The sequence below is a fragment of the Phaenicophaeus curvirostris genome, chromosome 3 (assembly GCF_032191515.1).
Source record: "Phaenicophaeus curvirostris isolate KB17595 chromosome 3, BPBGC_Pcur_1.0, whole genome shotgun sequence".
NCBI classification, from domain to species: domain Eukaryota; kingdom Metazoa; phylum Chordata; class Aves; order Cuculiformes; family Cuculidae; genus Phaenicophaeus; species Phaenicophaeus curvirostris.
This window is the reverse complement of record NC_091394.1, coordinates 17,213,789-17,226,421: the sequence shown is the minus strand read 5'-3', so window position 1 is coordinate 17,226,421 and position 12,633 is coordinate 17,213,789. Positions and strand designations below refer to the sequence as shown.

Sequence of the window (12,633 nt, the reverse complement as noted above, 5' to 3'; positions counted from 1 at the left end):
TCTTTCTATCGTACGTCGCTTTACGGGCATAAGTAATAAAGTGCCAGGTTAGACTGAAATTTGACTCCCTTGACTCTTTGAATTATTTGCGCTCTGAAACCATAAATGAAACGAACCATCACGCGTCCACGAGTGGACCGTGACAGTTGCCTGGAAAGCTGTTACTGTTAACGCTGTTAATCCCTACGAATCATTTATTACATTTATTGTTGTAATGAGTAAAACTAGATTTCACAGAGTATTGGAGAGTTTGGGCTTTTATGCTGATCGCACTTTGTGCTGCGCACCCTGTGTTAAAACACCTCGGAGCTTCCCAAACCTGCTGCCTCTTGACCCACCGCGCCTGCCCCAGCAGCTGAGCGTGTGCCGATTTTCTGCACGGCCCTGGCAGAGCCCGACTGCTTCTCAGCTTAGTTGATTTTGCAAGGATTTGGTTGTTTCTGCAGCTTCTGTGCAGCTCTGCTCACACTCCTGTGCCCACCAGGTCTCCAAAGCCACTTGTGTTTCACAGGGCATGTGGAGGGATAGAGAAGAGGAGGCTGAGGGGAGACCTTGTTGCTCTCTACAACTAATCTTTCACAGAAAGGGTCATTGGGCACTGGCAGAGGCTGCCCAGTGAGGGGATTGAGTCATGTAAATGGCAGGTGGATGAGGTGCTGAGGGGCACGGTTTAGTGGTTGATAGGAATGATTGGACTAGATGAGCCTGGAGGTCTTTCCATACCTAGTGATTCTGTGAATACGCAGGTAGGAACATGTCATGAGCAGAAGGACAGTGTTGAGTGCTTACACCATGTCACGCCCAGGAGCTCCGCGCAGGGACAGGGAAGGATGCTCCAGGGGCTGGGAGCAGCTCCCAGGCCTCAGGACAGAGCCACCCTTGTGCCACAGAGAGCGTGTAGCCGTTGTCACGCAGCTGGCTGTTTGTGCATCAGTTTTCCCATGAGGAATCACTGTGCTGCTGCGGAGCGGGGTGAGGGCATCTGTGTATCCGGGCCGGGTGTACAGGCAGGGCTGGGCTGGTGAGATGTCCCCCCACCTCCAGGAGAGAGGGTCTGACAGGGTAAGGAGGGGCTGGAGGAGAACAAGGAGGCAAAAGTCTTGTTCTTATTTATTCTTTTTAATTGTAAATAACATCCCATTAAAAGGTGAAATCACACACAAATCTCTGCAGCCCTTTGGCACCGTATGGAGGCCCCAACAGAGGGAAATATAATGAGAACAGCAAATAAAGAGAGGCCTTATCAGTACAGACAAATACATCCACACCACACTCCAGAGCCTGTAGCCCTGTGGCCCCCGGACACTATCCCCACCAATGTGGTGGCATCCCAGGGGACTTCAGGCAGTGGCACCTGGACAAAGCAACAGCCCAAGGCCCTGCTCTGCCCCTTGCGTGACCTGAAGTTATTCAATTCTCAGCTTGCCTCGTGCTTTACTGGGGAAGGAATGCAGAACTTTTCCAGGGAAGTTGTGGCTGCATCATCCCTGGAGGTGCTCAAGGCCAGGTTGGACAGGGCCCTGGGCAACCTGATCTTGTGGGAAGTGTCCCTGCCCACGGCAGGGGAGTTGGAACTAGATGATCTCTAAGGTCCCTTTAACCCAAAGTATTCTACGATTCTGTGGTTCTATGATTCTATGATTCTCCCACCTCCACACTCCCACCCCCTCCCCAAATTTGAGTACAAATTGCAACAAGGATAATGGGATTTTTTAAAGGCTTCTTTATTAATTCATAAGCTACAACCTCTCTCGATAAATATTGCTGCTAACATTAAAGGTCCTAAATGCTGTTGTTACTAAACAGAAATTCTCTACAATCTTTGATTTCTCAACAAGTCTAAGGCAAACCACTGACACTACAGCTTCTGCTCTCTCCTACCTGATGCCTACTCTATCTCTAATAACCTACAGCGAAGGAGAGGTGAAGAATCCAGTTCTTGGAAGTCCCAGTAGCGTGGGGGGAGCATCCTGCTAAAGCACACGTGGGCTTTGATCGGTGACTGGCCTCTTACAAGAGGGAATCCAGAGTGATCCAGTTGCTCTCATCCGCTATTACAGAGGCATCGTTGACTTCAAACAACTGCTCCGCATTGGCAGAATTTGAGAGGAGATCGCTTGTCCCTTCATCACAGAGATGCTGCAGGAAAGAAGTGGCCACAAAGCTTTCGTCCAGGCTCAGGCTGTTCTGGGAGGACTCAGTGAGGACCTGCTCCGGCCCCTGGGGACATTCAAAGTGGTGCCCTTGTGCCATCAACTCCAGGTTGAGCGTTTTGAGGCTGACTGGAGATAAGAGCTCCAGATCCCCAAAAGTGGAGACCTCTCTGTTCAGGATGGGGTCAGAGTCCCCTTTCAGGGATTCCAGCTGGGTCTGCTCCTCCTGGCTCAGCAAGGCGGAATTGGAAAGCAGACACGCTTTGGCTGTTTGCTTGGGCAAGGGCTGCTTGCGCTTGAGCCCTCTTTTGCCATCCACTGGATTCCAGTGCTGGTTGCCATTACCTTCTTCAAACTTTTTCAGCAGCAGCTGTGACTCCAGGTTGACAGAGAGGACTTTATTGGAGGCACAAGCTGAAGCAGCCAGGGAGGCACCACGCTGTGCTTCTTGCTGGGCTTTCGCAGTGGAGGCTGGGAGGATCTGCACTGGGCGCATCCTCTGCTTTTTGAAGGCACCACTCTTGAGCTGCTCAACGTATTGCGGGTCAAGCTTCCAAAAGCCACCTCTCCCTGGCTTGTCCTTCTCTCGAGGCACCTTGATGAAGCACTTGTTTGAGGAGAGGTTGTGCCGGATGGAGTTCTGGGAAAAAAGAGAAAAAAAACAAGGTGGAACAATCATCGGCTGGTGCCGCAACTATCTGCGTGGGGAGGCTGGTGGAGAAGCATCTTTGCAGCCAGGAGGAAGAGGAGGGTCTTTACATCCATGTGGCCCCATTACCAGCGGCAACATGTGGCATCACCATGGTGGACAGCACCATCAGGGCCCTCCTCGCATCCCCAGCTTGACCCACACCTCCTGTTAGTGTTGCGGGGAAAGCGGTTTGCTAAAATACAGGCACATGTCTGCCTGCTGCCAGGCTGACACAAACCGGACGGGAAAAACTGGAGAGGCACGGGGGCTGTCCCACCCCAGCCCTGTGTGTCCCCAGAGGTGCCTTCTGGCCCAGAGGAGCTCCGGGTAAAATCACTGCATCCTCATCAGCCACTGCTTAAAGGAGGTGGGGGGAAGACTATGGGGAAGAGAAAGAAAGAAAAAGAGGATTTTCTGCTTTTCCAGCCATATTTCCTGGTGGGTTAATATATTAATCCTTCCTCCCTGCAAGAACCTTGTGTACCTCCTGCATCTCTTCCTTCTGTCAATGAACACTTTGAATTAAAAGTGTGGTGAATATCCAGCCATGAGTTTGCAAGAGAAAGTCAAGATTCTGGTACTTAGCTTCTCCCATAGATTCCCTCCCATAAGTTTCCCAGCACAGGGAGTCTGGGGAACACCTGTGGCCCTGGAGAGGGACCAAGGGCTTCCCTACCTTTCTCTCTGGTTGGCTTCAATAGCCTCCAGACACCCACTTGCCCAGCGAGGTGGTGGACAGTTCCTGGGCGGGGGGCTAAGAAAGGTTTAGCTCAGCCCTGCCTGGGGGAGCAGTGGTGCAGGATAGCTGGCACGCTCTGGATTTGGGCTGGGAATAACTAGAGCAGAGGGAGGAGCAATCCAGGTGCCTCCTGCCCCACCACATTCTAGAAAGCCACCCGTGCTGGAGAGTGTCCTCTGAGACGGAGCAGGGCAGCAAGCTACAGGAAGCTGAAGTGGGAGACAGAGACACCTTCACTCCAGAGTCAAGAGGAGATGCAGGGACTAACAGTCCAATGGGGACCTTTCCACTCCATGAATGACCCTGAGCTCTCTCTTACACGATGGAAGCTGTGAAAGGCCCTTCCCAGCCATAAGGGGAGATGGGGCAGGGCAAGAGTTCTCAAATGTCCTACCTGCCACACGGGATCAGCTTGACGGAAGTAGCAGAAGTTGTCGGTAATCCACTTGTAGATGTCGGAGAGGGTGACTTGGGGCTCCTTGCTGGCTTCCATCGCCATGCAGATGAGGGTGGTGTAGGAGTAGGGTGGCTTGATGTAGGGGTTGGTCTGGTAGTCAATACCCGCCGTCAGCTGAGGGTGCGTGGACACAACGTGGTGCTCCATCATCCAGCTGGAGGAGGAGATGGGCATGCGGGGAGTTTGGGGCATTTCCATGCACAGTTGGTCAGTGCCCAGGGGTGAGCACGGTGCAGCAAAGCTGGGGATGCCCTGACAGCTGTGGGGGTCCGGGCTGCTGGGGCAGCAGGAGGAGTTGCCCATGCTAGCGCTGATGATGGAGAAGTCCAGCAGCCACGTCAGGTTGGGCAGGCTGTCGTCCACATCGTCCGAGTCTCTCCTGCTGCCCTCCTGCCCTCTGTCCTTCCCTGTCTCCTCGTGGCTCAGCCACCCCTCAGCCATGCCTCATCGGCAGCTCTGGCATTCACGGGGTGCGTCTGAAGCGGAGGGAGGGGATGGAGCAGATCCTGCAATGACAACAGGGAAGGGATGAGGCTCTCTGAGGAGCAGCTGCTCTCTGGCACGTGAGCAAGGCTGGGACTGGGTGCCCCCAGTGCCGCTGAGCCAGATCCATCCCCGGGCTGCTGCGCACCAGAGCCGTGACACCTCCCCTGGGTGATCCACCAGCCCGGAACCTTGCGAAAATTCACTCAAACCCCTACATCCCAGTATCACCCAACCCTCGTGGGCCCAGCAAGTCTTGGACTCAGAAAGTAATCAATAAAACAACAACGACTAAAACCACCCCTTACGTAACCAACATCCAGCCCTGCCGTCCCAAACAGAGTGGGCGTTTCTCCCACACGTTGCTAAGCAGGACAAAATGTCAAGATGAAAGACCTGGACAAAACGTCTTCAGCTTCCCTCTCTTCCACGTTATTCCTGCTCCTCCCTGCTCCTGCCACCCCAACACAACGCGGTGGGGGACCGCGCAGACCCACCCCAGGCACACCCTCACGCAGAGCCAGCTGCCCGTTCAGCCCTCCGTTACTCCCAGGCTGGGGATGCAGTGTCTGCCTTCCCTGCTTTGCTACGAACCTGCGATCCCGTGTCTTTGGGCAAGGAGCGAGCCCGCCGAGGCCGGCCGGGGACGAGGAGCTCTGCACGGGCTGCGCGGGGCGGCTGGGGCTGGAGGTTACTCCTTTCGAATGACGCTGCGCCCAACAGTCAGCGGGGGGCGGGGCCAGCAGAACCACCTGCCCCGCTCCCACAGAACAGGCTTTTCTCCCCAAAAGAAGCTTCAGGGCAGCCACACCTTGTTCCGAAGCTTGGTGCCCAGTGTCACCACCCGGCCCCTGCCAGCTCCTGTGCCCACACTAAGGGAGATCCCAGAAGCACTCGCTGCCGTGGTCTGGATGGGGGCACAGGGGAATTCAAAGAAGAAAAAGAGCGATAACAATAACCATGCCCTGTGCAAACCCACTGCTCCTGACAGCCGGCAAACGCTCTGCAGGACGCTTCAAAACATCTGAGAAGGCACTTTCCAGGGGACTGTCTTTAAAGTGTCCAGCATACTTCCAGGAGAACTTTCTGGAAAGCTTCCTGTAGCAGGAACATCTGCCCTGAGAGGGAGGAGGCTGAGGCAGGGTGCAGGGGAGCTGGGGCTCAGCTTACAGACCCCACCCTGGTGCTGCCTGGGGACCCTCCAGCCCATGGCTGCCAACATGACCATATATGACCATGATCCCATTCTGCCTTGAGCCTAAAGGCAGCCCTGCCAGAGGCCATTTTGAGGCCTCCTCGAGCAGTAGGAGTGTGGGGGGAGGTTGTTCCTGTGCTAGGAGTACATAGGCTGGTCTTCTCCCTGCGGTTTGGTGTCACCTCTTCACCAGGTGAGTACATGCGCTGTAGGATCCTCCCCCACCTCCTAAAGCCCTTAGAGATTCTGGTTATTTGTGCAGTAGTGTTGTGTAGCCCCAGTGACTGGTACCAGCTCGTGGGTGTGTGCATTGTTCCAAGGACTTTCCATAGGACTGTCCTCTGATATCTCCTCTGAAGCCCAGTTTTAGGCCCCGCAGCTTAAGTTTTTGTTTCTAGAGATCCATTTTCAGTCCCTCAACCCCATTTTTTGAGCCCCCGCAACCCTGTGTTTAGAAGCCAAAGCTTCGTTTCTAGGTTGCATGGGGGGGAATGATGGGGTTCCAAAACACTTTCCTTAAGGTCCAGGTCTTCTGGTTTGTGCCCCAGAGGAGCATAATTAGTTTTGAAACCCTCATTTCAGTGCCCAAAGTGTAATATGAGGTTCAAAAGCCTGTGTTTGAGGGTTCAAAGCATCACTTAAGGGCACAAAGGGTTAGCTGTTCTGCAGAGCTTCATTTTAGAGCCGCAGGGTTGAGGCTGTTGTGGGAGGTGTTTTTTAACAAAGCAGAGGGGTTTGGGTCTGACTGTGCATTACTTGGCTGCCATAAACTTGAACTGCCGGAGGGTGACAGTTCACAGGGATTGGAGCTGCTAGGAAGACATTCTGGCTTCCAGCACACCACAGATTCCAAGCCTCTTACTCAGAAATGCGTCAGAAGCTGGGTTTAATGGGTCTGAGGTTGAATTTTAGGGGGTCCAAACAGTCAGTAATTGGGTCAAACACCCTCTTCCTGCGGGTCAAAATCTAATTTATGTAGCCTAATTTCTAGTTTGCAAAGCTCACTTTTAGGCGCAGAGCTTCATTTTTAGGGCAGAAACGTTCACTGCATTCTCAATTCCCAAGACGTGATTTTAGGTTCCAAATCCTCATTTTAGGATCCAAGGCTGCGTTTTTAGGGTCTAAGCCCTCAGGGTCTAAGCCGGTCACCACCCGGCCCCTGCCAGCTCCTGTGCCCACAGTAAGGGAGATCCCAGAAGCGGTCGCTCCTGTGGTCTGGATGGGGCACGGGGGAATTCAAAGAAGAAAAAGAGTGATAACAATAACCATCCCCTGTGCAAACTCACTGCTCCTGACAGCCGGCTTCGCTCCAGCCACACGGCTCAGCCCTCAGCACTGCTATCCCATGGGCTCGTCCCATCTCCCTCCCCAGAGAGTCCAACGCTCCCCGCGGCTTTCTGCCACCGCTGCCACCCCTGATCCTGTCCGAGTGACATCCCCCAACTTGAAAATAACAGTTGCCATAGGAGATCAGCTTTTATTGTCTGATATGTTGTCTTTCAAGGTCTGCATTCCCCACAACGAAGCCGGCTGCAGACACCTCTCCCTCTGCCATGCTCTCCTCCTCTTCTTCCACAAGGGTTTCTTCACGCCAGCTGCTGATTGAGCTGCTTTCCTGATGTCACCGTGTCTCACAACTGCAGCCAACTGCCGTTTTCTGCTATGTGGAAGCTCTTTATAGTGATTTAAAGAGAAGGTGGCTGGGAGAGAGACACATCGCTATGGCCACCATCATTCCTAGAGTGGACAACGCGAAGATGTGAAGCTGTGCGATGTCAGGCCTCAATCCTTTGAGGCTTTTTAGACCCCACTGGATGAACCCCCCCAGCATCTTGGCCTGACATCCTCACTGGCACTGCTGGAGCTTGAGGTCTAAAGGACTACCCACCCCGTCCTTCCCAACTTGCATGAACTGGTGACCGTATGATTTCCATGCTCCTCTTTTCCACCCTGCTTCCCACCCCCATCCACCTAGATCCATTCCTTTCCCCAGCCTTTGGTCCTTCCCAAGGAATTCCCTGCACACGATGTCTGGGGGACCTGTGGGACAGGCACACAAGGTTTGCATGATGGAGGAGGGCTGCAGCCTTTGTGCCTCAGCTGAGTGGAGAGAAGCAGCTCCAAGTGCTGAGCAAAGACAGCCCTTGTTTCCCTCGAATCTCCTCTGCTAGCAGGGGGCAGCAAGCTTGGGGAAAGCCAAGGAACATGCGTGTGGAAGGGAGCCCTTAGGCTGCGCACGCTGGTGGGACAGCTGCTGCTTCTCTGCAGAGCTCCAGGAGAACCTTTTGGGAGGCCCCTGGCTGTCCAACTCCACAGCTTCTGGAGTTTCTCCACCCTCTTGTCCGTTTGGGAGGCAAGGTCAGGACCTTGGCACAGCTGTCTTTGCAGGACACGAGCTTTGCAAGAGGAGGACTTAGAACACACACACACACACAAAAAAAAAAAAAAAAAAAGGCAATCTGTGGTAAAAACTGGGCTCCCAGGGGTATTCAGCACCTGGAGTGATGCCCCGTCTCCCCAACCTCTCAGTGTCAGTCCCAAGCCCAGCTCAGTCACCATGGGCTGGGCAGGGGCTGCGTTAACACCCTCATCCCCCTCTCCCACTGCAAATAGTTCTGCAAGCAGAGAGGTGCTGGCAAGTGAACACACAATCCTGTTACTGAATTAAACAAGGAACAGGGATCTGGGAGAGGGCTGGGGCTGGAGAGGGTGAGTGGAGGCACCGGCCTTTGGATCTCTCTGTGTCCCAGCACTGCCCACCGCCGCTCCGTCCTTGTCCAGATTCACCTCTCAGAGGCTCCTCTAGTGTTTGGCCAGCCGGCGCACTGGCTTTGTCTTTTTTGCTTTCAGTGGGATATTATCCTGCAGGGAGGCCTCCTGCTTCTTGGTGGTGTTGGCTGGAGCATGGTGCTTGGCCTTCTTGCTGACTGCCCCTCCTGATCTGGGCTGTACCCGGCAGGAGATGCCGGAGGTGCTGGTCAGGAACATCTGCCCTGAGAGGGAGGAGGCTGAGGCAGGGTGCAGGCGGGGCTGATGGGGGCTGGGAGCAGAGGCACTGTCCTCGATGTCCCCAGCCTTGTTGGTTGGACATCTCTGATGGCTTGTGGTTGCTGCTGAAAAGGGTGGGGTTTTAGTGGGGTTGTGGTGGGGTCTGTCCCAGCTGTGGGGAAGCGTCGTGGGGCAGGGGGTGGGTGTCCTACCCTGAGGGGTCTGCCAGCGCAAGGGCTGTGCCAGTACTTGGTGAGAGTTGAAGGAGCCTTCCCCTGCACCCTCAGATGGGATCTGGGAGCCTGTGGGACACCAGACTTGTCCAGATTTATTGTGCCGACAGCAGGGAATAGCGAGGCGAGAAAAACACGTGCAGCCCCTGTGGGACAAGTGATGGGCTCCGTCCTTCCTTCTGGCCACAGGAGGATGTCCTGGGTGTCAGGACAGGACATCTCACCACCCAGGAAGGCAAGGCTGAGGAAGGCCCTTGGTGCTGGGCTCAGCACTGGCGTGGGGATGGGGCACAGCCGTGTCCCTCAATGAGTGCCTTATCCTTTGCCCTCTGCCTCCCTAAAGAAAAGGACTCCCACGGGGGGTTAACAAACATGACTTCTTTTGGGGGGCAGCCTAACAGAGGGAGGAAACGCAGGAACAACAGTGGGCAAGGGCGTTCCCCTAATCTTTTGGGGGGGAGATGTGTTAAGTGCAATGGGAAAAGGCATTGGAAACATGAAGGAGTGAAAAATTGGGTGCGTTGCAGAAGTTCGTGGAGGAGCAAACAGATCAAGGGCATATAGTCCCAACTAACAGTCCTTGGAACACACCTGTATTGGTGATCAAAAAGAAATCTGGCAAAATGGCATTTATTACATGATATTTCTAGACAAATTACAAGAGGCCTTAAATAGGCAGGTGGGCAATATCGCCACTCGAGAAGTTTATGCTTAAACAATTAGCCTTAGAGAATGCAAAACCAGGCTTAGTGCACAGTTAATTGCAGGATCACCTGTCACAAAGTTTGTTGGTTTTACCGGAATTGACTGATGCCGACTTTACGAGAGCAATACAAACGATGGCTTGGATTGCGTGTGCCTCCTCGCTTTATACCAAAGGGCACAAGAATTACTCAGATGGTTTGTTTGCCAGCAATTGAACCCCATGCAGAAAGTAGCATATAGGGAGACGGAGGCTTTGGGTCAACTGACCAGTCCGTGACTCTTTGGACGTGGAAACTACAAAAATCATGACTGATGTTAAACTGCAAAGTACGATACTCACAAAGCAATGGAGAACAATATTTTACCGGATTTGAAATGCTTGTAGGGCAATGGATGCAAGCCTTATTAGATAATGCATGTGCATATTTTAAGTGTTGTATGTGCCTGGTATCACATATTGTTTAAATATCCATAACATTGAAAAACTGTGGATCCAATAGTGAACAACCCAGGCTGTTATTTTCGACTAGTCAAAACTTGACTAAAACTGAAGACCCACAGCTGATGGACAGTGATGAGCAGTGCGTGTTTGGGGCTGGGAACGGGCTCTTGTCTGGTCCACAAGTGACCCTATGCAGACACCAGCCCCAAATCTCCTGCCTCACCTGACCAGAGACTTCTTCCACTTCACAATCTTCCTCTTTCCTGGAGCTGTGGGTCTTCAATTTTAGTCAAGCTTGAAGGGGCACGCGAGAGCATTTCAGCAAATGCCCCTGGAAATGGGAAGGAGAAACCTTATCAGAGGAGCATCACTGGGATGCTGCTGGCCTTGGTGGAATGTAGATGTGATCAGTCTCCTTCCCGCAACATCGAAGGGGGCTGTTCTGCTGCCCTTGCAGCCACCTGACACTCACTCATGCTCAGCTCCTCATTTCCACATCACAGTGTGGTTTTGTGACCATGTTATCGGCACCAGGTTTAGGAAAGAGGAGCTGGGTGGTGCTGGTGATGGGACAGGGACTTCTGCAGAGGGCTCATTTCCTGGGGGCCTTGGATTGCTATCCTCCTACTGTTCCCTTTGGGCACATCCCATCCCAGCGTTCAGTTCAGTGGAAGCCAAGGAGTTGTTTGCAGAAAAGGCTGTGCCGAACTGCCAGGAAGCTTTGGCAGAAACCTGAGCCTTCTGACATTCATCGCTGAAGGATTTCCCCAGCGTACCAGAGCAGCTGGTTGGCTGTGCATCGTAAAGAGCCAGGAGCAGCTTTACCTTTACCTTTCGTGCCCTGCCGAACCCAGCACAGCCTCCCCCAGGGCGGGAGGTGGCTTTCCACGCTGTGCTCCAGCATTGCAACCCATCTGCCAGGCACCCTCCAGATGAGACACCCACGGGAAAACTGGGCCAGGGGAGCAGGGACAGGTCTGGACAGAGGGCAGAGCTCCTTCTTCTCCTCACGTTTACCTGCAGCCCCTCTCTACAGCCCTCCCTACTTTCCTCCTTTGCTAGGTGACTCCTCTGCTGCGTCCAGCTTGGTGACTCAGGACAGAGGGCAAGAAGAACCCGTGCAGCTCATCCTCGGGTCTCTAACCTTCTCAGTGAAGGTACTCGCATCCCTTTGCATGGGAGCTCTGCCCGTGTCTCCCGACGGTGCCGCCGGCTCTGCTGCCGGGGCTGCTGGCCGGACAGAGCGTCTCCCCTGGCTCTCCTGGGCAGCACTGCAGCCCCAGCACCCCAGTCCTGCTGGCCGTGTGCCAACCTTCTCACGCTCCCCGTTTGCCTCTCTGTCCCTGGCTGCCAGGAGGAGGCCCAGACGATGCATTCTCCACAGTCCCTCTGCACCCTGTGCAAACCTGCCCAGTGCCAGGACTTGCCCCAGGACCTGAACGCCTACTGCCGCAAATTGGAGCTGGCAGAGAATATCGAGGTGAGCGACAGGCAGCAGGTCTGGGGATGGGGTCAATGTTCCGGGCACCGGCTCACTGTGAGGAGGGCAGGGACAAGTGTGCGTGGACACTGAGCTGCTACGAGGGGACTCGGGTGCCGCTGTGAAGCCCTGCAAGCAGAGAGCCTGGCACTGGGGGTGGTGGAGGGTTCTCTGGGGGCAGAGGCAGAGGGTCTCCTCCTGCTCCACCGCCTGGTGCTGGGTCTGCTGGCGGCTGCCAGGAACCGTTGTGGTTGTGCTCTGCAGATGCTGGTGAAAGAGGAGCCAAAGAACTACCTGAACACAGCAATGCGGCAGCAAGCCATGCTTTACGACGCTGCCTTGAGGTACGTGCCCAGCCCCTGCTTCCGCGAGCACCTCTCAACAGCCCGTGGCCCCGTCCCTGTCTGGGAGCATCCCCCATGCCAAGAGAGCCCAGTGGTGCCAGGAGGGGAACTCTGCGGACAGCAGAGGGATCCTGCAGCTCCACGCCCGGTCTCAGCTGTTCCCCACAGACGGAGGCAGGAGACTTGCCTGCCAGGATGTCCTTGGGCCAAGGCAATGCCAGGGACAGAGGAGGTGCCCCTTGGTGGGGCTTCCCGCACAGCCTCCATCCCTCTTGGCGATCCCTCCTCCAGAGGTCCCTGTCCACCTGCCCAAGGCATCGAGGCACCGCTCCCAGCACCAGTGTCCAACATGGCCCTGTCTCGCTTTGCAGCCAAGTGCAGATGGTGCTGGACGAGAAAATGAAACGCCTCTTGCAGGCCTGTTTCAGCAGCGTCTTCTTCCTTCCACCACAAATGGACATGCCGGCCCCTCTCAAAGGTCTCTACTTCAGGGTAAGCGCTGGCTGAGCTACGGGAGCCCCTCGCCCCTCTGATCTTCTCCCTGACACCGCCTGCTGAGAGACAGTCAAGGCAGGGCAGGGACTCAACTCTACCTTCCGACCCTCAAGCCTTCATCCCCTTCCCACGGGTCTGGCCATGTCCAGCACCGCAGGCTGCTCTGTCAGATCTGTCCCTGGGGTGAGAGGGACTGCAGAAAGATTGCCACCACCCTCTGTCCTCCTT

General features: G+C 54.7%; 1 protein-coding gene across 1 annotated transcript; it reads right to left on the bottom strand.

Moving 5' to 3' along the window:
- Window positions 1-2,010: 2,010 nt before the first annotated feature.
- Window positions 2,011-4,481, bottom strand: LOC138718498 (forkhead box protein J1-like). The gene is made up of 2 exons (XM_069853006.1): window positions 3,978-4,481; window positions 2,011-2,793 (listed from the first exon to the last, which is right to left on the bottom strand). Exons 1-2 carry the CDS (start codon window positions 4,479-4,481, stop codon window positions 2,011-2,013), a joined length of 1,287 nt encoding a protein of 428 aa, XP_069709107.1.
- Between the last annotated feature and the right edge of the window lie 8,152 nt (window positions 4,482-12,633).